Source organism: Furipterus horrens, unplaced genomic scaffold (genome assembly GCF_987537825.1).
Source record: "Furipterus horrens unplaced genomic scaffold, mFurHor1.1.pri manual_scaffold_3, whole genome shotgun sequence".
In the NCBI taxonomy this organism is placed as follows: Eukaryota; Metazoa; Chordata; class Mammalia; order Chiroptera; family Furipteridae; genus Furipterus; species Furipterus horrens.
The window spans coordinates 183,086,472-183,110,981 of record NW_028327173.1 but is presented as its reverse complement, the minus strand read 5'-3'; the positions used below and the strand labels follow the sequence as shown (position 1 = coordinate 183,110,981).

Here is a 24,510-nt window from a genome sequence, read left to right as displayed (position 1 = left end):
TCTGGCTAAAGCTTAACTCCCATTTTATTCCTCCCTCTTGTGCAGTGGTTCTCAAACCTCATGTGCATCACACCTGCCCAGAGGGCTTGTTCAAACACAGCTGACCAGGCTCCACCCCAGATCCGCTGGCTCAAACTGGGAGTGGAGCCTGGCAATTCCCATTTCTACCAAGGTCCTGGGTTATGCTGCTGCTGCTGCTCCCGAACCCACTTGAGGACCACTGCTCTAATGGCTCTGCACTGCAGCTAGAACACAGCCTGCCGGGTGCCACATGAATGCTTTTCAACTCTGGCTTCCCATCAGAACCACCTGAGGGAACTTTTAAACCTACCAATGCCCAGGTCCCACCTCAGAGCAATTCATTAGGATCTCTGGGGTCGGGGTCCGGGCTGTGTCTGTGTTCCCAGATACAGCCAGGATTAAGAACCACAGTTCTGTCTGATCTGACCGACCCCTACCTGCCTTTGAATCTCATCTCTTAGCACTTCCTCCCTCTTTCACAGCCTTCTAGCTTTTCTGGCCCTCTCTCTGGCTTTTAGACAGCCTGGGCTCACCTCCACCCCAGGGCCTTGGGAGCTTCTCTCCCCTCTTAGCAGCAGCATTCAGCTCCCGGATCTTTGTGTGGTGGCACCTCACTCGGATGTCACCCCCGGGCTAAAGCAGCCGCCACCACACCTGGCAGACTTTCTCTGTCTCATCGTATTTTCCTTCAAGCACCCATTCTCTACAATTATTCACTTATTTACCTGCGTAGTGTCTTATTTCCTCTACCAGAGCATAAGCTTTATGAGGGCAGGGGTTTTGTTTCCACATTGTCCCCAGCACAGGCTCTGCTACATGGGAAATAACTTAGTAAATATGTGTTGAATTAAGTCAGGGAAGAAGACATCACAAGTAAGCACATGACACAAGATCCCAGAAAGCAATTGCTTTAGAGAGAGAAAGAGACCTTTTAGGACCCCTTGCTGAGGTCATAAGATCCAGGGAAAGGAGCGACTAACAGAGCTGACACCATGGGTGGTTTGAATACAGTGGCACAGACCACAGGAAAATGTCAGCCTCGATCCCAAGTGTAAAAACGCACTTAAGAGCATTAGGTGACGTGTGGATGCTGCTAATTCTATTTTCAGTGCTGTAAGTCACTGTACTGCCCATGTGCCCTGCTTTCGCCCCGCCCTCCGGATGGTTTTAAAGGCCGCAGACAGTTGTAGAAAGGGGGGAGATAAGGTGTGAGGGGCCAAGAGCCCACATGCAAGAAGCACCCAGGCTTGGGCCTCTGGGACCAGAAAGCGAGTGACATGTGGGTCAGGGCCCCTTGGAGAAAAAGGTGACCCAGCCCCCAGAGCAGGAGGAAAATGCCATTCTGGCAATGAAAGATTCAAACAAGAAAATAATGCGAAGCTCGTAAGAGATCTGAGAAATAGAAATGGGGAAAAAACAAAACCCTAAACTCTGTACGAGGGGCACCTGTCAACTATAGTTTTCTACGAGTGAAAGCTCTTAGAATAAGATATCAAAGGCCAATTAAGCATTGTTTTCCTTTCCTCTGTCCTGTACACCTAAGAGATGAAGCTCTGCTAAAACATAGAGAGAGTGAGGAACAGTCCAGAGCACGGGCTGTGGGATCAGGGGGGGTCACGCTGAACGCCGCCCCTGCCACGCGCTGCCCACAGGTCACTCCCCTGCTGTGTGCTGGCGGCTCATGCTTATCCCAGCGGAGTGTGGGAGGTGAAAGGAGAATGATGTGACGTGCCTAGCACAGTGCCTGGCACGTGGTCCTGGCAGCTTTTATGACCACCACCCACGCTGCTCTAGCTTCCCCAAGCGGGAAGGGGCGAGCGGTGCCAGGGTGTCACCTGGGCAGCCTGCTGCAGGCCCAGCCTCACCTGCGTGGTGGGAAGGCCCCGCCTCTGAGCCCTTCACCTCTGGTCACAGACCCTGCAAAATGAGATCCTGGGCCACGCACCACGGGTCGAGGACGTGCTGCAGAGAGGGCAGCAGCTGGTGAATGAGGCGGAGATCGACTGTGAGGACATCGAGGAGTGCCTTGGCCACCTGCGGAGCTCGTGGGACACGCTGCGGGAGGCGGCAGCCGCGCGGCTGCATCGCCTGCGGGATGCCAGCGAGGCACAGCAGTACTACCTGGACGCAGGCGAGGCCGAGGCCTGGATCAGCGAACAGGAGCTCTACGTCATCTCGGACGAGACCCCCCAGGTCGGCCCAGGCTGGGTGCCAAGGCTGTGAGAAAGCGCTGGGGGTGGGCAGTCAGGGGGAGCCGTGTAAGTCAGATGTGTAAGGAGGGAGGGTAGGGGCCGGGTGTACGAAGAACCCTCCTTCTCAGGATGCCCCTCCTCTTGCTACATCCCTGCAGAGCACATGCTGTCTGCCAGCTTAGATTTGCTCCAACCCCAAACTTCTTCACCTTTTTTGTACCGTGGACTCTGTGCTGATGGACTGCTAGGGGAGGGGGTGGGAGGGCACATGAGGAAGTCTCTGAAAGCTGGAATGATAGGGGAAGTTTTCATGAAATGAAGTTGCAGCTGGGCCCGGAAGGGTAGATATGGGGCGGGAGGGGCAGTCGAGAGGAAGACAGGGTGCCATCATTCCTAGAAAACAAGTAGCAGGAAAGGACAGCACAGGTCCCCTGTGGGTGTCCCGGAGCCTGGTTCTCCCCATCTCACGCACCTCCAGGAGCTGGTCTGTGACCTGGGCCAGGCCAAGCTCGGGGAGCTCACGCTGACGGCCCCCTGCCTCCTAGGACGAAGAGGGCGCCATCGTGATGCTGAAGCGGCATCTGCGGCAGCAGCGTGCGGTGGAGGAGTACGGGCGGAACATCAAGCAGCTGGCCAGCCGGGCCCAGAGCCTGCTTGCTGAGGGCCACCCCGAGGGGTGAGTGTGCCAACTGGCGTGACCTGGCCAGGTCATGGGTGTCAGGCCAGGGGCCCCACCAACCAGGATCTATTCAGGTCCAAGTGGGAAAACAGGAACGGTTTTCCTGAGAAGTATAGGTTTGAGAAAACTGCTTACTCGGCTCCTGATTGGCCCAATTCCATTTCGTGCCTTGGTTCTGTGTGGGTAACTTCAAGCAGGGCTGACTAAGGTCTAGCTTGCAAGAAAATTAGAAAATGGAATAGCAAAGCTGCCCTCTGAGTGAACTGAGAGCCCCAGTCTTTTGAAGAGTTAGGCTATGCTAAGAGATGCTGAAGACTAATGCCACTTTTCAGTTTACGGTCCAGAAGGTACTTCACAATCTCACAGTCGCTCAGCAAAATTATTACAAAGGTGTGGAGGTAGCAAGCCTTCATCTGTTTCAGCTGTTCAGTTGTGTGGGTTCTGCATAAATGGGGGCCCACTGGGCCACACGCCTCCGGCTGCCCCCACTCATGGCTCCGTCCTCAGCTGCCTGTAGGGCATCCACAACTATGAGTCTTCAGCAGCCACCCCAGCATCTCCCAAGGAGCCCCGAAGATAGAGCCCCGGGTACTGCATGCCCCTCTCTGAAGAGCTAAGCAGGGCCTGCTTCTACTGGGGTCCCACTCAGCCTGCCTGCCCCGTCAGCCTCCTCGGAGGAATAATGGGGAAGTCCCCCATTTGCTCTTGTCTCTAGGCTTCCCAGGGTGCAGGGCAGTGGTGGAAAGCATCCTCCTCCAAGGGGGCTCCTGTCTGTCATCCCCTAAAGTGTCATGGTCTAGGGATGCTTCCTTCTCACCTCAACTCTTCCCTGGGGGAAGTCGCTGCCCCGGCTCCTAAGCTGCATTTCCCCACCTGTCCCTATCGCAGGGCTGGGAGGAGTTGTTCGGCCCTCCTGAGCTGGGTGCCCTGAATTTTCTATCACCGTCTCTGAATGCTTTCTTGTTTTGAATTCCAGGGAACAGATCATCAGACTTCAGGGGCAAGTGGACAAGCAGTACGCGGGGCTGAAGGACATGGCAGAGGAGCGCAAGCGGAAGCTGGAGAACATGTACCACCTGTTCCAGCTGAAGAGGGAGGCCGACGACTTGGAGCAGTGGATTGCGGAAAAGGAGCTGGTGGCCTCGTCCCCAGAAATGGGGCAAGACTTTGACCACGTCACTGTGAGTACTTGCAACAACTGCTTTCTTTGTCTTTCTCTAATGCAAGAGCTGTTTCTCTAGACACACACACACACAAACATCATCCCACCCCGCCTCGCCAGTCACAAAGTGCTGCACACAGATGTAGGCACAGTGCTGGGTGCTCTGGGCGCCCTGGGGAACGTGTGAGAGTATGGCTCCAGGTGGGTGTAGTCACCACCTGGGAAAGTCAGCAGCCAGTGTGATGACACCGCCCTGCCCCTGAGCCCAATAACTGCATTTCTCTCTATCCCCTGTCCAGCTGCTCCGGGACAAGTTCCGGGACTTTGCCCGGGAGACCGGGGCGATTGGGCAGGAGCGGGTGGACAACGTGAATGCCGTTATCGAGCGGCTCATCGACGCGGGCCACGGAGAGGCGGCCACCATCGCTGAGTGGAAGGACGGGCTGAACGAGATGTGGGCAGACCTGCTCGAGCTCATCGACACGCGCATGCAGCTGCTGGCCGCCTCCTACGACCTGCACCGCTACTTCTACACAGGCACCGAGATCCTGGGCCTCATTGAGGAGAAGCACCGCGAGCTGCCTGAGGACGTGGGGCTGGACGCCAGCACTGCCGAGTCCTTCCACCGTGTGCACACGGCCTTCGAGCGGGAGCTCCACCTCTTGGGCGTGCAGGTGCCTCCTGTCCCTCACCGTCCACCCGCAGGCTCTGGGGACCTGCCTTCCACGTCCTCCCCATGACCAGTTTCCTGGGGGCCCTGGGGCATTAGGTTCTCTCCTGGCTTCTGTAGGGAAACCTCTAGAACAAGTACCAGGAGATCTCACCTCCTCAGAGAGGCAGTAGCTCGGGGCAGAAAGGCAGGGAGCAGTGGCTTCCAGGTGTTCTTCAGCTTCTGGTTTTTCAGACTTAATCTTTATAAAAACCCGACGCATAAAATACCTTAAAATGCAATTTCTCTGGTTGTGCAAAGTATTACAGTATTATTAGCAAACACACATGTTTTCTAGTACCAGGCACTGTGCTAAGCTCTACATGTCTTCAAGGAATCCCAGAGCTGCCTTCCAAGGAAGGCCCTGATATTATCTGACCTCTAGAGATGAGGAAAAGCAGGCACAGCAAAGGGGCATTAAGGCGCCAGGAACCTGCGCATTAGCAGCAGAGCCCTAGCAGTCTGGCTACAGACTCTGTGCCCTTGGCCACAGGGCTGCTCAGCCTTTCTGCGTGGGAGCTGCAGGAGCCCCAAAAGCTGCCTAGACCCCCCTCCTTCCCTCACTGGGGTGCCTCCTGAGGCCCCACCACAGGTCCGTAGGGCTCTACAGAGTTCGGTATGATAGAGCAGTGGCAAGGGGCCCAGCTGTCAGGGACTTGGTGGGCTTCCCATGGAGCAGGAATGATGGGCTGTTGTACCACCTTGCGCCAGCCCAGTGGGGTTCAGGGCCTCCGGTTCACCCAGCGTTAGGGGGCATCCTAGGGGCCTGGAGTGTGGCTCTTGTGCCTTGCAGGCACTGAGTTCTTAGGGCCGGCCTCAAACAGGGGTCTGGTACAGGCCCTTCCTCAGAGAGACAGCATGCGCAGCAGTTAACACCAGGACCTGAAGGCACACCTCCCATCCTGGCTGTCCCGCTCTACTGGTGGGAGTGACCTCAGGCCCATCACTTAGCCCCCATGCCTCCATTTCCTCATCTCCACAACAGGGATAATAGTAGTACCTCTTTCATGGAGTTGTTGTAAAAATGAAGGGAGTAATAAATTGTTTCAAACAGCTCCTGGTACATAGCTACTCTTATTATCTTACCTCTGAGGAGCTCAAAGAGCACAGAGTTCCTCTCACTGCCCTTTGATGAGGATCAAAGCCCAAGATGTGGGAGGAGGGGTGCCTTGGCTCAGCAGAGGTGCCAAAGCAAGAGCCTTCTCCAGCACCCAGGGGGTGGTGCCTCCCAGCAGTGCCCTGGGAAGGGAGGCCCGGAGGAGGCAGATGCCCTTGCCCTTCCTAGGCCCAACATGGGGAACAATGTCCAGTTTTGCCCGCTCACAGGTACAGCAGTTCCAGGACGTGGCCACCCGCCTGCAGACGGCATACGCTGGGGAAAAGGCAGACGCCATCCAGAACAAGGAGCAGGAGGTGTCGGCCGCATGGCAGGCGCTGCTTGACGCCTGCGCCGGGCGCCGCACGCAGCTGGTGGACACAGCGGACAAATTCCGCTTCTTCAGCATGGCCCGCGACCTCCTCTCCTGGATGGAGAGCATCATCCGGCAGATCGAGACCCAGGAGAGGCCCAGGTGAGGGGGCTGTTCTCAAGGCAGCCCCACTCCTTGACCACGTTGTCCCAGAGGCTGGCAGCCCAGAGCGCTGCGCTGAGGCTTCTCCCCACAGGGACAGTCCTGCGAAAGGGGTGCACAGGGCTCCCAGGGGGACATCTGAGGGCTGGGTGCAGGCAGAAAGTGAGTGGCTCAGCTTCTTCTGGGAGGACCGACCATTTCCAAGTAAAGGGAATCCTGAGTGTGGTGAGAAAGGCATATTAGTGAGCCTCTACGGTGACGGCAGCGAAAAAACGGGGTTCACTGTTTATTCTTCCCCCAGCGCTAGGTTATGGGGGCCATTCCCCAAAACTCAGAAAAGAGCTTATTGCTTGTGGAAGGTGGGCACTGAGAGCCTCAGTGGGCACCAGGGCTCTCCATGCACTTCGTGTCATGTTAGCAGTTACCTGTGGCCCTTGTCTCTCCCTGGGCCCCTCTGGTGCTTGTCCTGATGGTTAAGCTTTTGTATTTAACGTCTTTATTGGCATATAACTCACATACCATGCAATTCAATATTCAGTCGTTTTTCATATAGTTACAGTTGTACATCCGTCACAGTATAAAGTTAGAAGATTTTCATCACCCCCAAAAGAAACTCTGACCCCTCAGCAGTCCTCAGGCCCTGTCTCCCCCTCTCCTCAGCCCCTGGCAACCACTAATCTGTTTTCTATCCCTCTAGACTTTTTCTGTGAGTAGAATTATATAATGTGTGGTCTTTCTTGGCTGGTTTCTTTCACTTAGCACACCCTCTTCCAGATTCCTTTGTATCGCGGCCTGCATGAGTACTGCCTTCCTTTTCATTGCTGAATAACATTCCCAGGCTTCTTTGGGGGCCCCTGTGCGCCGCCCATGTCCTGGCCATGAGCAGTAGCAGACACCAGGGCATCAGTGTTACCTCTGGGGCCAGGCTGGCAGAGAAGGGAGTGGGCTCAGACCCCCAGGCAGGTGGAGGGTGGCCCCTCTGATCGGGAAGTGGCCTTAGGCTGAACAGTCACCAACATTCCCTTCTTCCCCAAACTCTCTCCCCTGCTCCTGCCATCCTGCCCCCCACACCCACCCCAGGGACGTCTCCTCAGTGGAACTGCTCATGAAGTATCACCAGGGCATCAGGGCCGAGATTGAAACACGAAGCAAGAACTTCAACACCTGCCTGGAGCTTGGCGAGTCCCTGCTGCAGCGCCAGCACCAGGCCACCGAGGAGGTGAGAGGGACGGTGGCCCAGAGACAGCCCCCTCCCTGGCTGTGCCGCAACTCTTGCCAGACCAGACAGCTTCCTGAGAGGGTTCTTCTTTCTGTCCCCCAGGGAGCGCTGGTGATGTGAGCCCCCCCAAACCCATTCAAGGGGCTGGCTGCTTGTAGGGACAGCAAGCTAATAGCCCACCTAACACCCACATGCGCATGTTTTGCAGTTAGCAAAACTCACTTTCTAGGTGAGGCGCATGTGCCTCAGAGAGGTTAAGTAACATGCCCAAGGCTGCCCAGCCAGGTCATTGTGACCAGTCCCACCCAGCATTCTTTGCAGGATCTCCCTGTGCACCACCTCACACAATGGGCAGGATTACCACTGCCTGCACTGTTCTCTCTCCCTTCTCGCAGATCAGGGAGAAGCTGAAGCAGGTGGTGTCCAGGAGGAAGGAGATGAATGAGAAGTGGGAGGCCCGCTGGGACCGGCTCAGCATGTGTGAGTGCAGCCTGGGAGCCAGGGAACCAGGAGGGGCAGAGGCCAGGTCCCCGCTGGGGCGGGGGTGGGGGGGTGTCACCACTGCTTAGAGAAGAGCCCCCACAGCACACTCATCATAAAGCTCCATTGCCAAGGGCCTCAGGGATCCCCTCAGAAGACCCACACTGCTGGAACCAGCCAGCCAGCCCCTCTACCCCCACCCCCCGCCTCATGTCAGGCTGGGATCCCTATAGAGTGTGGCTTGGAGAAGGTCAAGGTAAGGCTCTAACGTACCGGGATGTTTGATCTGAGGTGTGTCAGGCACCGAAGGAGGGCTGTCCTGCATAGCTGGAGACAAGGAGAGGTGGAGAAATCCCACCGCTCTGGCGGGCACCCCGAGACAAGAAGACCTGGACTGGTCAAGTGGCCACCTGTGCACCATCTTGTGAGATGGCCAAGGGCTGGGAAAGGGGTGTCCAGGGCAGATGGCAGCTCCTCAAAGGAGATGTGCAAACTACATCCTCTTTTCAAAATGGAGTTTGTTCTAATTGGTGGGTTTTTTAAATGTGACCGTTGATAGAGATGTGGTAGGGCCCAGGGTGGGGACGGAGAGGTCTCGGGCAGAGGGCTGTCACTGAGCAGGTTATCCACACAGTACCGAGGACACATGCATGGTCCTCACACCTGACGGCCAACTCTGGGTCGGTCTGCTATGTGGCCCCCGAGGCCCCACAGGAGCAAGCCTTTGGGTGCTGACAGCCGCCTGGGCCCTGTGGGTGGGCCTATGTCTGTTCTCCATGGCAGTGCTGGAAGTGTGCCAGTTCTCTCGGGACGCCTCCGTGGCTGAAGCATGGCTGATCGCCCAGGAGCCCTACCTGGCCAGCCGGGACTTTGGACACACAGTGGACAGTGTGGAGAAGCTCATCAAGAGGCATGAGGCTTTTGAAAAATCCACAGCCACCTGGGCGGAGCGCTTTGCTGCCCTGGAAAAGCCCACCACGGTGAGCAGGAGGCTGGGGTGGCAGGCAGCCACACCTGGAGGGTGTCTCAAGTCAAGAACTCTTAACCAGTTGTTAGACAACCATGAACAGTGTCAAAGGCTCGGCAAGGTGGGAGAGTGGGAAGTAGGAGTAGAAAGTCCTGACTTTTAGACCCAAAGACCAAAGGGGATAATCCCAAAAAGAACATACACCAGGGTGTGTTGGGTACAGGGAGCCCCCTTTAGAGAAAGTGTCTGAGAGTGGTCTCCCTCCTTGGCGGCTCTGACGCCCTCGGCCTTTTCCTCCCCTAGCTTGAGCTAAAAGAACGCCAGGTCCCAGAGACCCCCGCAGAGGAAACTGGGTAAGTATGTGGAGCGCTGAGTGATGGGCTTTGCTGGAGCACTCTGCCAAGGGGGGGGGGGGGGCAGGGAGGAGGGTATTTTGAATCAGAAACAGCCCACTGATGCTTTAACAATACACCTGTCACCTCTCACACCTGGGCCACTAGTTAGAGAAATCTGAAATGCCTGGAGCTTGCAGGCAAAGAGGAGCATTCATCAACCCCAAATCCCAGGTGGCCTTGAGACCTGATGCAGACAGAGCCAGCAGAGAGCAGGGGCTGCTGCAAAGCCACCTCCCCTGCCCTGGGAGCCACCTGGATGCCCCAGAGTGTCCATTCCTGCCGGGCTGCCCGAAGGCCTGGATTGGGGGATACGTGGCATGAGCTCCCCGGAGGAGGGTGGGAAGGCCTGGTTTTGAGGTCAGCACTGTCCTCGGAGAGGGGCTGGCTTCTGAAGAGCTGTGTCTTTGTAGGCCTCAAGAGGAGGAAGGCGAGACAGCAGGGGAGGGTCCCCGAGGTCCCCATCGAGCGGCCACGGAGAGAACGTCCCCGGTCAGTTTCCTGTCCCACTTGTCTAGTTCCTGGGAGTCGTTGCTGCCAGAACCCGCTCATCCCTACTAGGCTCGGCCGGGGGGCCGGGGCGGAAGTGGAGGGCAGGCACACGCCACCCCACCCCCAGACTCCTTCAGATCAGCCTACATTTCTCACTTAGGTTTTCCCTTCAGCCCAGAAGAAACTGACATGCCAGCCCACTGACATGACTCTCTTAGTTTGGTTTTATTTAGTCTAATAAATTTTCTTGTATAAATACATCACCATCTACATCAGGGGAAACAGTTTATATAGGGATTAATTTTTATACACTGTCCTTTTCCCATGTTCCTTCTCACTCCATCATTGGCACAGTGTCCCCTACACACACACATGCACACGGTCACAAACAGACTGCCCAGTCTTGCCTGCCACAGCCACAAGCATTGCAGGACACCCACCACCCAGGCAGAGTCCTCCCTCCTAGGCAGGCCCCTCCCGCTTTGCCCCCTCTTGACCTGAGGCCTGCTGGTCAGTGAGTTTGGATATGGGGCTGGATCTGGGGCAAGAACACACTTGAGGGGGCCCTGCAGGTGGGCGGGAGAACCCCAGGGCCTCCGGCTCACAGGGCCCACCCTCCAGCTTGAGGAAAAGGAAGGTTTGTGGCTGAGAGGAGAAATGGGAGGAGACTAAGATACAGCAGCTGCCAGTCACCTGGGCACATGGCTTCAGCACCCTGCCTGAAAGAAGTCTCTTAGCTAAGAGGATCCAGAAGGTCTGAGCAGGAGGCCTGGGGGGCTATAAACCAGGTTTGGGGGACGTGCCTGGGGGAATGGTTGACTGAGAAGAAAGCAAAAATTCATCATGTGCCTCGCATGGCTTCACCACAGCATGTACCCCACTTCTATAGGTGCCCAGGGGAGCTTGCCTGAACTGTTGAGGGTTAGGGAAATTGGTTGTATAGGTGGAAATTTCTGGTACACCAACCACCCCAGAAAAAATACACAGAATTTCCTGTGCAGAATCCCTGACTTCAGCCCTTCCCACACTTCTGTGACACACACACACACACACACACACACACACACTCTCACTCACTCACCCACTCACTCACTCTCACTCACTCAGCTCTGCTGCCTCCACCCTGGCCAGAGGCCTCCCTTACTGAGCTGCACAGGCCCTTCATGTCCAGCAGAGGGCATTCCTGGGCTCCTGCTGAAGGGTCTCTCCCAGAAGTTCCCTCTGAATGAAGCTCCCATCATCGCTTGTGGGGGTCTCGGGTGGACTTCGTCCCAGCCCCTTTCTCCCAGTGACAGCCCCCACTGGAAGGAGAGAGAACTGGGGGCTGGCACAGACTGTGGACACTGGGGCTGGGACTGTCCCTGACTCCCGCACCACCTGCGCTTCATTTATGTGTCCTTGTGTGTCTGTGTGCGGTGGCGTCCCAGTCCTGTGGGCTCCTTTGTGACTACCCGAATGACTCCATCCACTGTCTGTGTCCTGTGCATCTGTGCAAATTTAATTACATGTGAATCCGAGTTGTCTCCACCAACACCTGAATGTCGATGGGTTTGGGGGGAATAAAACCTGCTTGGACCTGGGCATCTCTGGAAGGGTGGGATGAGCCCACATTTGAGACCCTTCTCAGAGAGCCAGCCACACCAGCTGGGAAAACTGGCCTGTGCCCAGTATCATGAAGAAACCAGATGGCGAGTCAATGAACACCAGGCCCGAGGCCTCATGGAAACATTTCCTGCTGCTTCTTCTGTCTCAGCTCTGTGTTGAGTTTACATGAGAATCGACGAAACTGCGAGGGAGGGTGTGATAACCAATTGGTTTTTTGATACGAGAAGAAAAAAAGAACGGGTCCCACGCAGGGTGGGAAAGCTTTGCAGGAACCGCAGGCCTTGCCCAGGAAGGGCCAGCTGTCTGCTGAGCCTTCTCTCAGCGGGCCTGGGTTACGGTGGCTGTCGGCTGTCCCTTGTGTGTGCTCTGGTGTCAGTGGCCTCTAGAATAGATCCACGCGGTGTTGCTTCATGTGAAAACCATCGCTCGTGCATGCCGGCTTCCTGCTTGGGGGAACAGACAGGCAGACCGGGCACCTGCACCTCTGTAAGGCTGCTGCACATCACAGGCAGCCACCCTTCAGACCCGTTCTGGTCCTCCCCTTCCCGGTGCACGCAAGCATACACATGTACACGCAGGGACCAGAGTGCCACTCCCTGCATCACTGCTCTCTTCAAGCACACCATTGTAATGCATCACCTCCCTCACCTCTTACTTTTCCACATTAGAGTTGTCTTCCAGTAAAAACCAATCCATTCATACAGGTAAGTGTACAAATAAGTATGTGTGAGGCCAAGTGAAAGAAACAAGGTATTAGGACAGGCAAAACTCCTGGAGTAAAGGTCAGGATGTTGGGTTGTAGTCCTGAATTCTTCAGGAACCTTCCTGCATGATTTTAGACAAGCCACCTAATCTTATGGGTCTCTTCGTTCTTATAAAGCCCTCTGCAGGATGATAGAAAGTCCAGAACATTCCAGAATGTCATCAATGTGCCTGAAAAAAGGGAAGGGGAGAGGGAGGTGGTTTTCCCCACTTTCCTCTTGTCTTCTCTGCAGCTCTAGAGGACCAGGCTTGTGTTTGTCAGGTGCCAGTGGGCGTGAGGCAGGAGCTGGGAAGGACGGGGCATAGGGCTGGGGTGTTTGCCTTTGTCCCTGTTTGGGGAAGAGAGGCAGGGTTGGACCTCGGTTCCTGACAAGGGTACTTGAGGGGCCCTGGCAGTAGGCTGAGCCATCCCCCTTGCTCTCAGTACCTGGGACACCCTCACCCTGTCACCTTGTCTCTGTGTCTCCCCTTCATCTTGGGGGTGGCTCCGGGAAGGGCTGGAGGGTCCTGCTAAGGCTCTCATCTTCCAGGCTCTGAAAGCCTCGGAATCCTCAGTGTGACATTTGTGGTGAGTTACTACAGACTGTCGAGATGCTGAGGTTGACGTCATGGAGCTGAAGTGGTATCACAGGGGATCCAGTCACCACAGGCGTCAGGACCCCTGTCCACCAGCCCTGGGGCACCCTCTGGGCCCTGGGCTTGTCCCTGGCTTTGTGGTGAGGAGCAGGGCCTGCCCTGGCATCTCGCCCAGTGGAGCTGCTGTGACAGTCACACCCCTGAAAGGGATCAGTGCTTCTAGGGGCTGTGACAAGAAACAGTCTGTCTTCCGGGTTCATGGTTTAGGGCAATCATGCCCCATCTGCCTTCAAGCCTCAAGGCCAGATCCAGTCTGTGGTTCACTAGGGTGCCAGGCCACTCCAGAAAGTGACTGCCTAGGTGCCATTTCTGGCAGGCCCCCTAATCAGTTGTCATGAAAAACTTGCACCCAACCACTCACAGCCAACACTCTTACCATGACCTTTCGAGACTGCCTGCAGCTGGCTTCCTCAGTAGGGATGAACATAGGGCCCTTGCCTCTCCCTTCTGTAGTCTTAGTCTTCAAGGCCACTGGTGCTTCTCAGGAGTAGCCAGCCCTGGAGAATGAGGGATGGTGCCCCAGGGGCTGAACAGGCGCTGGATTGCAGCCCCTCCCACACTTCTGTGAGACAGGACACTTTTCACCCAGTCCCTGGCTGGCTCCAGCTGCTGCCACCCCTTTGGCAACCTGTACAACTACCCCCACCACCAGCCCGGCAGTGAGCCTGAAGCTTTAATCAGCAGCCAGAGAGCGGGCTCTGGCGTCCTTGGGTGGAAGGGCTGTGGGCGTGAAGGCAGCAGCTGTGATTCTTCTTGCCTGAGCAAGCTTTCCCCTCTCTGCTCCCTTCCCTCTGTGAGGCCACACGGAGCTGCTGTTTCAGGCATTCTGCAGTGAATGCAAATCGTGTGTTTGCTCATAATGAGCAGACCCGGCCTGGAAAGAACTTCAGCTTTCCCCTAAACTTGGGTGTGTCGTTGTCTCCCCAGGATGCCTGAGTCAGCGAGGCTGGGGCGTGTCTGCCTACAGTCTGGCCCCGAGCCCTGGTACTCCAGGCTCTTTCTGGACCGCTGTTCACTGCTGGGTGTGCCCAGCTCTTTGTGCTGTGGTCAGACGTGATCTTTCTGGCCTCGCTGCTCCAAGGGCTCCTCCTAAGTTCTTCCAAACTACATTTCAGAGCATCCCAGGTACTGGATGGGCTGAGGATGGCCTCAGTTAATACTGAAAGCATCTCAGAAGCAGAGTTTGAAGCTGCCCCACTTGTCCAATGGGTGATGGATCTGGACGGGGGAGTCAGTGCCTTCTAACCCTTTTTAGTCTTTCTAATGCTGACCCAGCAAGCTCCCTGCTCCTCCAGGGCAGGGACGCAAAGAGCCCACACCAGTGGTGAGAACAATGAAGACAGAAGTCTCTCCTCTTGTCCCTAATGCTGCCAGTGGGCCAGGTCCCCCCTCCTCCCCTCTCCATTCCCCCTCACTTGACCTGGAGGCCTTCCATGCTGTGTTCCCCCCCACTTTTCCCTGGTTCCCCAGTTGTCAGACAGCCTGCCCCTGGAGCACAGCGTTGACTTTGCGCCCTTCACCTCACTTCTCATGAGAGCCCCTCACCATCCCGCCACCCCCGGGAGGACCCCTTGCTGCCTGGTCCAGCCTCAGCTCCTCAAGCACTCTTCCCCTACTCAGCAACAACTTCTTCTCTTCCGACATTTGTCTCCACTCATCCTAAATTGCTATCTCTTCATCTCTTTGGTTGCTCTCAACTCAGCAAACCACCTCTCTTTCTTTTCCTGCAAACAATTATCTTCTTAACAGCCTTCCCAAACTGTCTGCTATAGCCCCTCACCTTGGGCTGGGGGCTGGTAAAGCTCTCAGCCATGGAAGTGGCCAGCTCCCCCACTCCCCAGTTCAGCAATGGGTCTCGACTGGCTCCAAGCCCCTCTTCTGCCCCCTCCCAGTGTGGCTCTGGCAGGATGCAGCTGCCTCTGAGGACCAGCCACAGTCTTAGGTAAGCCAAGCTTGTCTCAGCAAGCCTGTGAACCCCATCAGATAGGTACCTTCCTCTAGAATAGTACCACCACCCCCCTCACAGCAGGCGGAGCCCAGAGTGAGACCAGACAGATCTGCCTGCTCAACCGTCCACTCCCTAGATGTGTCACTGTGGGCACATGATCCATTCTCCCCGACCCCTGGTTCTCTCATCTGCAAAACAGGCGTAGTGATGACGTTTGCTTCCCAGGAATTGAAGAGAGGATGTAGGAGGAATATCTGGCATCTAGTAGGTGATTAGTTAAGTCTTCGTTTTTTTCCTCCATCCCTCACTGTAGACTTTCATCTCATAAGAGAAACACCACCCATGAGTTCTAACATCCATTGCCGAAGCCCTCCCCAACCTTCCTGGAGCGCCTCTCCCTTGAGACCCACTCCACATCCACTCTTGCTGTGACGTAGGAAAGACCATCCCACGGCTAAGGTCAAACCTCTTTCCAGGGAGCATCCTTATGCCCTGGTTCTCACTCATCAGCATCTCCTTTAGAGAGATGCCCCCTCACTTGTGTCTTCGCTTGTTAGTGTATCTGAGGTCACTGAGCATCTTTTAGAACCTGCAAAAAATCCCGTGTTTGCAAACCAGTTTATTTTTCTCCTAGGAGCTAGAGCTAGTTGTCTGTGTGCTGTGCCTTCCGCCGCCTGCTGGTTGAGCCTGGAAGTACACCTTTAACTCCATGAGTCCAGAGAAGAAATGTACCCATCCTGCCCCATTTCTCAGGCCCTTCTTGAACTTCCTTTGTGGAGCAAACCCTCAACCCTTGCCTGAACCCCTAGCCAAGCCAGCTTCCTGAAAATGCAGGACCCTAAAAAGTCAAGCTTACAAGATTCTGACGTGTCCATTCTCCCCACCCCCCACCCATCAGGAGCTGGAGCCTCTCCCTGTTCGACCACGACCCTCTCTGTGCCCTTCCCTCCCCTGACATCATGATCCCAGCAGCCAGTGCACATGCCCACCTGGTCTCAGCCGTCTCCCCCAACCCCTGCCCGTCCGTCCCCCAAGCTGGAGGACCTGGCTCCATGCTGCTGGCAGCCCCTCCCCTCACTCCAGCCCCCCACCCTCGTCCTCTTTCATGCTGCAACTCCCACTTGCAGTTGAAGACTCAACCCAACACTGAGACTCTCAAAGCAGCTGTCCCTTGCCCTTCCAGCGTCCCCCAGCTCCTCAGGGTGGCACCTCTAGGCTGGGTACCCGTTAGCAGTGCAGCTGTAGCGTCTGCGTCCTCCTAATGGCCTGAGGGCTCAGGCGGCAGGCCTCTGCCTTATAGAAGGGAGGGTAGAAGCGAATCAGGTCATCTGATCCACCAGGGCCTTTGGGCAGAACCTTCCTGTCTCTACAGCCGCACAAGTAGCCAGCGCCGGCCCCACAGATCCCTCCACCCTTTGGGCAGCACAGTGTCCATATGAGAGCAGAGCCTGGCTCCGGGGGCAGCAGAACTGCCACTTCCTCCCCACAGTTTCCTGGCTTTCTCCCATAAAATGGCACAAAGCATATTTGCCCCTGGAACCTGGGCCAGGAGGACCCTTCTGCCCAAACCATGCCACTATCTTTCTCATCGGTGTCCCCTCCCCCAGCCCAGGAGGAAGAGGAGCCCTGTGGCCCCGGGCCTGGGAGGGAACAGCAGCCACCAAACGGCTCCTCCTCCTCCGGCCTTGGCCTTCAGGACAGAGAGGACAGGGTGCATTTTATATTGCCTCCTCGTGAACAGTCAAGAGCATACAAGAAACCTTTGTAAACCTTGGAAAAACCCTGTTTTCCAAAGCCAACCCATGACCCAGCCATTTAACTTTTGCAAAATGTCCCTGCCAGGGAATGCGGGTCAGGCACCCATCAGGAGGAAGCAGAAGAAAGGTGAAATTTAACTGGGAAGCCGTCCTAGAAAAAGTCATCTTTATTTTCCAAGGACAGTTCCCAAAAGGAAGGAGAATGGAAGTGAAAGTATAGGAAGAAAATGTGGACCCACAGGGCTCTAGTGAGACCAGTCAGTCCCAGGAGGAGAGAGGCTCGGTGAGAGGGGCAAACACACTGAGGGTCTGCCAGGCTCCCCTCCTGGCATCTGCCATGCTACCTCCCTAAGACCCCAGGGCAGGTGCGGGGAGGGCTCCGGCCCCACCACCAGGAGCAGTGTGGCCAGGCAGAAAAGTTACGGATAAAAAGGGGCTTCACTTTCCGCGGTGCTATTCCGCCTCCCCAAACTTTATACCCAGGCCAGACTGTTGGCCTACCTGGGCCCACAGCACCCCAGCCCCAGGCTCCCAGCCCTATTCCTGCTACTCCTGCCCTTTCTCCCTGCTAGAAGACACTCCAGGCAGGGCTTTGGGCCCCCCAGACCCTTGTGGCCATGCTGGCTCATTGCACTCTTGAAGATACAAATAGTACAGGATATGGAAAGATGAGTGTGGCCTGCTGGCCACAGCTCTCAAGGGGTTCTAAGACAGAAAAGGATGAGAGCCCTAAAGATGAGGTAAAAACTCAGGTCTGTGTAGTTCTGGAGTGCATGTTCTTAACTGTCTCCAATACCTATAAGCTGTGTGATCTTGGATAAGTCTCTTGGCCTCTCTGAGCAAAGGTTTTCTCATAGATTGAAGGTATTAGAGTAGGGTGGTGGTTTTCAAACTTTTCCAGTCATAACAGCCCTAATTTTATGGAATACAAACATGAATAGCTTTACCCTTTTCTGAGCACTGCCTTCAAACCTCTCCACTGAGCCTCCCTTCCCATTCCTTAGCACCATCTCAGGCAGACCGTGGTCACTTTTAGCCTGCCCAAGTTAAATCTTCAATCTGATGTCCATTGTAGTGCCCACACCCTCCCATCCTCCATCTCTCTGTTTCAGTTTTGACCCATGTTTGTAGGATCCACAGTGGGGAGCACGGGATCTGCTCTTTTCTGGCTTCTTTCCAACACTCTTTGGGCCTCCATCCATCTTCAGTGGTTGGAGTAGGGAGTAGATAAGGGGGCAGAGTCTCATTACTGCCTGGGGTGGCCCTGGTCCTTCAGGTGTTCAGACACAGCCTGCTTGGGGGCCCCCTGGTGCTGTGAAGTCTCCAGCAGTCAGGCCTTTGAAATGGGGCTCTGACCAATGGCTTAAGCTAGGCTGCCTTCCCTGGTGCTCATTTGGTACATAGGCAACCCAGCCATTCTTGCCTCACCTGGCAGTGGGAGGCAAGCTGCCCCTGCTGCCCCATCTGTCCTGCCCTCTCTTCTCCTGCAGCAGGCACAAGGGCAGATCAACAAGGGTTCTGGGACCCAGCTGGGGAATGGGACATGGGCACCTGACATATGAGGGCCCTTCCCTCACTTTGAGTAAAGGTGGGGAGCACCCAACCCTCCACAGGGAGGCGCAGGGGAAGCCACAGTCTTTCCCTAGGGCAGGGACTCCTTACAGGCGATTGTCCCCTCTGCTGCACATCAGAATGATGCAAAGCTTATGAAGAAAAACCCATGTGCAGACCCCGCACCAGGCCCGTGAAAGCAGCATCTTGAGGGAGGGGTCTGGGACTGTCTTGTTCAAGCTCCCAAGGTGAGTGTTAAGGCAGCCCAACTTGGGAACTGCTGCCCTACCCCAAGAAATCCCCATCGAAGGACAGGTGTAGGGCCAGTTAGTCTGGCCTCTTCCTTTTTAAGGTCGTGGGGGACACATAGGCCTGGTGCCCTAACTTTGAGGGTTCAGATACAAGCAGAAGGTAACAGAAGAGCTCCATTCAACATCTTATACAAGTGTTTTTCAAACCTGCCTAAACAGCAGCCCTTTCTCCCTAGGAAGTCTTGCCAGAGCCCATGCAGAACTCAGCCCCAGTTCACATATGTGACTGAAGCTGGGGTGGGGCCTGGAGCCGGGCGGGCAGCCAGGGCTTTGCCAGCCAGGTTGGAAGCCCTTGGATGAGACCATCGCTCAGGCCACCTTCAGCTCACTCTCAGAGCTTCCGCTGATGTTAGATTGGGGGTAGGAAAGGAGCTGGAGACAGGGGCAGTCTAGGGAAGCCGGCCAGCTGGGTACCCATAGCAGGTGGAGGGTGAGCCAGGGGGAGGGGGAGGGGGCAGGAGGTGCAGGGTGGAAAGGAACCAGGCTCAGGTGGGGGCCTGCTGGCTCCCCGGTTCTGCTGAGCAGCCACCCCCAGGGCAGAACCCCAGCAAGATGTGCTCCTCCCATGTGCCCCTGAGCAGGGGGAAGAAGAGAGACAGTGGCCTCAGGACCTGCAGCCACCACCCACACCAGGGCCACAGGAGGAAGGGCAGGAGGAGAAATCCGGCAGGGATGAGAGGCCCGCCACCGAGCCTCTCTTTAAGGTTCTGGACACGCCTCTGAGCGAGGGTGATGAGCCCACAACACTGCCGGCGCAGCGGGACCACGAGCACAGCGTGCAGATGGAGGGCTACCTGGGCCGCAAGCATGACCTGGAGGGGCCCAACAAGAAGGCATCCAACAGGTGTGCCGGGAAGAGGCCACGGGGGGAGGGGCTGGTGGCTCAGGGACTTCACCAGCAGGGCCTTGGCAACATCAGTCTGTGTTGGGGGAGAGGGTGCCCTTTCCCTCTCTGGTCTTGAGAGCTCCTGGGTACTCCCCTCAACCAGCCCAGGGGCTACATGGTCTGTCAGGGAAAGCCTGTCTTCAGTTCTGGTCCCAAGTTCAAATGCTATGACCTTGTATGAGTTGCTCAGCCTAAGTTAGTTTCCGTATTTGTAAAATGGGAATGTTGAGGATAGCATGCCTCTCAGGTCCAGACAGTGTGCCTGGCGCAGAGCAGGAACTCAGAGAACACCATTGTTCTTCTCATCCCTGCGCTGGGGTAGGTCAGTCTTGGCACTAACAAGAGTCTTGACCAAGTCCCACTTTTTGCCATTCTGGGTTTCAGTTTCCCCAGGGAGGGGTGGGGGGCGAAGGTACATTCTGGAGGTCCCTCGCAGAACCATCACACAGTGACTCCATGACCTTGAGGAATCCATTCAAAGGCTGTGTCCTTTCCTGACCCTTGAGGCAGTCACGCCCTTGGGTTTGGTCTATCCAGGGATACCTCTAAAAGGACTCTGGGGCCTCTGCCTTCAGGCAGTGGTTCAGGGGGTCCTAGGGAAACAGAGAGCATGGAGAGGTTGAAGCTGGCCATATCCCCACAGCCAACCAGCAGCATACAGGGCCTGTCCTGGGGGATGCCAAAGCTAACGCAAACTCTAAAAATGAATTTTGGGACCCCATTGCCCTGAAGAGGTGTATTGCTTACGTGGACTGTCCACCAGGAAAGAGGAAACTAGCATTTATTGAGTACCTACTGCATGCCAGGCATTATGTCAGGAATGCTAAAATCTTCCTAACCACTCAGTAATATTGAGGTTTCCATCTTCCAGATGGGGAAACAGTCTCATAAGGGCTAAGTTATTTGTTCAAGGCATAATTCTATTCCAAGACCTAGCCCCTCTTAGCAATTGCCTTACTTGGGCTACAGCTCAAAGGTGGTGGTGAGAGCTACAGGAAAGACCCCCAAGCTGGGCGTCAGAAACCTGGCCTTTGTGAAAGGGCTGTGCTGCCAGCTTTGTGCAGGTCAGGTTCTCTCTCTGACCTTCCAGTCCTTCCTCCCCACATGCCCTACTAGCTTTCCACCTTCCTGCGCTCCAAAGGGCGGGAGGGAGAAGGAAGGAAGGAAGGAAGGAAGGAAGGAAGAAAGGAAGGAAGGAAGGAAGGAAGGGAGGGAGGAAGGAAGGAAGGAAGGAAGGAAGGAAGGAAGGAAAGGGGCGGAAGGGGACAAAAGCATAGATGTTTCTCAGCCATTCATTTCGGTGAAAAGGCCACGTTTCCCATTGATCAGAGAAGGAACTCTAGTTAGCCCACACATTACTTTGTAAGCTTGTCGTTGTCCCCACACATACCAGTTGAGATGAGCCTGGCTTTCCACAAATACATTTCTCTTAAAAGTGCTGGTACAGTATACCTGGCATACAGCAACAAAACAAAAAATAATACAACCACCAACACAAACCCCTGCTTTATTCATTTCCTAGTCCTGTGGTGAAAATCAAATATGCTAATGGATGTGGAAATGCTCTGGAAAGTTTACACTGTTGGTCTTAGAGTCAATAATTCTGCTTCTAAAAATGTATCTCAGTATCAGAGTTATAAGCAAAGAGATTTATCCACAAGAACGTTTATCACATTGTTAAATTGTACTGTTTAAATTTCCAGTATCACATGGTCCACCAGTAAAGAGATTATTTATATATATGACAGGATACCATATAGCTATTCAAAATTACTTTCAAGAAACAGTTGAGGATATGAGGAAATAACTCATGATATATTGTTAAGGCTTAAAAGCAGGACACAAAACTGGTTATACAGTATAGTCCAATTTTAGCTACACACAGAGGCGGGCAAAAGTAGGTTTATAGCTGTAATACAAATAAATACAATTAATAAATAATAATACAAGAATAAACTGTGTTTTGGGTGCTCACAACTGCAAACCTACTTTGGTCTACCCCAGTGTGTGAGTAGAAGAAAACGTGAATATGTGAATAGAGAAAAAGACTAGAAAGAAATACATTAAATGTTAACAATAGTTAACTTTTGGTCATGAAATTACATGGAGATGACTGTTTTACAGTAAGATAGATTACTATTTACCGAGGGGCAATGGTGCAATGAAAAAGGTGCAGCTGTAGGAGTGGAGTACCGAGATGCTGCTGTGTCCGGACTGTGCATGACCTGCCCGTCTGCGCCGCTGCAGGTCCTGGAACAACCTGTACTGTGTGCTCAGGAACAGTGAGCTGACCTTCTACAAGGACGCCAAGAACCTGGCCCTGGGGATGCCCTACCATGGGGAAGAACCCCTGGCCCTGAGGCATGCCATCTGTGAGATTGCTGCCAACTACAAGAAGAAGAAGCACGTCTTCAAACTGAGGTGAGACCCCTCCTGGCCACTGCCCCTTCCCTGGTGGTTTGATTTTGCATTAGTGGCTGGCCAGGTGCCCGCTACATGGGACCTGCTCCATGCCTGAGCTGGCCCTCAGGGGGTTTTCAAATCACAAAGGCTAATGGTCCAGATTCTTACCTCTCTCAGAAGGTGCTATGTGCCTGAGAGGGGGCTGTGGGAGCAGAGGGTTCCCGGGGTGGCCACAGGACAGGAAACCTTTTGTCCTCCCAGGTTGAGCAATGGCAGTGAGTGGCTCTTCCATGGCAAGGATGAGGTAAGTGCAGGGCAGCCCGGCCCAGACCCTGCTAACAAAGGGGCAGGCGGAGGAGGCTCAAGTCCACCTGACCTCAAGGCTCCCTCAGAACGGGCAGTCCGGGGGCCCCTTCCCATCCTTGGTGGGGTCCCTCCAGAGAGGTATGAGGCCTTGACCCTCCCGTCCTGCAGGAGGAGATGCTGTCCTGGCTGCAGGGTGTAAGCACCGCCATCAACGAGTCCCAGAGTATCCGCACCAAGGCCCAGAGCCTGCCCTTGCCCTCCATCATCGGCCCTGACGCCAGCCTTGGCAAGAAAGAAAAGGAAAAGAGATTCAGCTTCTTCCCCAAAAAGAAGTAGCCTTTTGCGGTGCCCCACAGGTGGCGCCAGGCTGCGGGTGGGTGCCGCAGTGCCTCCCTCGACTGCCCAGGAAAGGGTGGGGCACCCTGGCCTTGACCATGGCCCTCCTGCTGCCTGGTTGCCTGCTGCCCGCTGCCTGCCTGCTCTGCGTCGCCGGGCAGGGCTCTGGGGCCCCCACTGCACTGCAATACCTGCCTTCACCTGCCTGGCCCGATGCCTGCGCCCCCACCATCTGCAGAGCAGCTCCAGAGACGGGCTCCCAGCTCTGCTGGGCCTCCGGGCCTGGGGGCAGAATACGGTTTTCCCAGGCACACGCCCTCTCCCCACCCCATTCCTGGGCTGAGGATGCACCAGGCCCCCAAGCCCTATGAAAGCTGGAGAAAGCTGATAGATGCATCAGATGCTGCCCACTCTCAAAGTGAGTCTTGCTTGGGGTCACCCCTGACTTAGTCAAAACCAGGGAAAGAGAAGACGACACTGGAAACACCTGACCCACCCCTGGGGCATGAGGAAGGAGCCCTCAGTAGGCCCACAGGGCCCTAGGTCTGGGAAAAGGGCTGCTGGGGACTGAGGGAACATTATGAGCCTCCTCCCCACTGGGCTTCCTCAGAACTGGGTCTCTCACCTCAGGGGCCACCACATCCTTTCCCCCCTCCCACTGAAAAAGGGGGGCACCCTCCAAGGTCCATGGGTCCTGGGTGCAAGGGGGAGCCTCCTGCTGCCTCCAGCACCCGTTGCTACCAACCATAGGTTGTAGAAGGATCAGGCAGCTCTCCAGCTGGTCTTTCTAAAACTTCAGTTTGAGCCTGGGGCCTGAGCTCTGACCTGAAGGAGACTTGTCCAAGTCCTGACACTGCCTAAGGCGCTGCCTCTCCACTCTGGGCCCCCGACCCCACCTCCCAGTAGCAGCTGAACCAGCAATATCTGACTCAGACCCAGGACCCCTTAGAGATGGTATGGTCCCCAGATACCAGATGGACAGCCCAGCACCTGAAACAAAGCAAAGCCAAATGCCCACTGTGTACTGTCTGCAGCTGGCATCAGCCAAGGGCACTAGCTGGACAGCCAAGTTCATGCATGACCTATCACCCTGGGGTGGCACACATGGCCACACCTGGCTGTGTCACTACCCAGGTAACAACCCATGGACAGCTGGGGCCACAGCCATGAAGGGCGGCACCCCTCGCCCAGCTTCTCCTGAAGGTTCTGCACATGGGTGTGGAAGCCATTGATGCCTACCCCCGAACCCCACCCCAAGTGCAGCCAAAGGGGCCCTACGACCGAGACCTGCAGGGACAGCCTGCCCCAGGCTGCGGTGGCTGGACTTCCGGAGGGAGGAGGGGACTCATTCCACAAGGGTTTTCCCTAACCCCCCTTTGAAAGCAATACAGCTCCTGCCCAGCATCTTGACTGGGGTTAAATCCAAAACTGGGTCAAGTTGGTGGCAGTAGGCGCTTCCCCTGGGGAGCCCAGGAAGGTTCCGGGGCCTGCAGCTGCTACTTCCATCGCCTTCCCCATGGGAAGGAGCCTTAGACACACTGAGATGATTCCTCCGGATGCGGGTGAGGCTCAGGCTGAAGCCACGGGGTAGGCAGCCAGAGTTCCTAGGCCTTCCCAGGAGCACTTAGTGCAGGCCCAGCTCTGGGATCAAGACCACTATGTCAAGGTGGAGGTGCCGTCAGCAGACAAGAACCACAGGAGGGTGCAGTTTTCTGGTGGATCCTGACATCCCCAGGTCAGGTGGTCCCCACCTCTGTGGCCAGGGTCTTCACTTGGCCTCTGTGCACTTTACCCTACAGCCCTCTTTGTACCTACAGGGAATGTAGTATAGACCATTCACCAGCCTCCTACACCTGGAGAGACCAAGGCAGGAGGCGGTGAGGTGACTTCACTCACCTGGCAACAAAGAAGGCCTCAGGTACATCTGAGGGCATGTCCTGCTCAAAAGCAGGTGGTGGCAAGTCTCCCGCCACAGCTTCCCTGGGCCAGTCTTGAGGGAGCCCAGGGACAAGGGGACAGCCTTTACCCTCCTTGTATGCCAAAGGAGCACTTGAGTGAGGAGTCTCCAACAAGCAACTCCACAGTCCCAAGAATGAAAGGGCCCCAAAGGCAGCACTAGGACTTC

At 55.5% G+C, this 24,510-nt stretch overlaps 1 protein-coding gene across 2 annotated transcripts in view; it reads left to right on the top strand.

Moving 5' to 3' along the window:
* SPTB (spectrin beta, erythrocytic) overlaps nucleotides 1–23,447 on the top strand; it is a 116,983-nt gene extending 93,536 nt beyond the window's left edge. Inside the window, exons 22-35 of one of the 2 annotated variants that reach the window (XM_090270981.1) lie at nucleotides 1,936–2,214; nucleotides 2,759–2,889; nucleotides 3,869–4,073; nucleotides 4,354–4,728; nucleotides 6,090–6,334; nucleotides 7,415–7,553; nucleotides 7,949–8,033; nucleotides 8,817–9,013; nucleotides 9,304–9,353; nucleotides 9,806–9,884; nucleotides 19,036–19,298; nucleotides 21,588–21,761; nucleotides 22,005–22,047; nucleotides 22,218–23,447. In XM_090270981.1, coding sequence (XP_090127107.1) covers nucleotides 1,936–2,214; nucleotides 2,759–2,889; nucleotides 3,869–4,073; nucleotides 4,354–4,728; nucleotides 6,090–6,334; nucleotides 7,415–7,553; nucleotides 7,949–8,033; nucleotides 8,817–9,013; nucleotides 9,304–9,353; nucleotides 9,806–9,884; nucleotides 19,036–19,298; nucleotides 21,588–21,761; nucleotides 22,005–22,047; nucleotides 22,218–22,385 — 2,433 coding nt within the window. In that variant the 3' untranslated portion in view covers nucleotides 22,386–23,447. Of the gene's footprint in view, nucleotides 1–1,935; nucleotides 2,215–2,758; nucleotides 2,890–3,868; nucleotides 4,074–4,353; nucleotides 4,810–6,089; nucleotides 6,335–7,414; nucleotides 7,554–7,948; nucleotides 8,034–8,816; nucleotides 9,014–9,303; nucleotides 9,354–9,805; nucleotides 9,885–19,035; nucleotides 19,299–21,587; nucleotides 21,762–22,004; nucleotides 22,048–22,217 lie in introns of those variants that run through there. The other variant, XM_090270980.1, reaches the window with a different exon arrangement.
* Nucleotides 23,448–24,510: the final 1,063 nt, after the last annotated feature.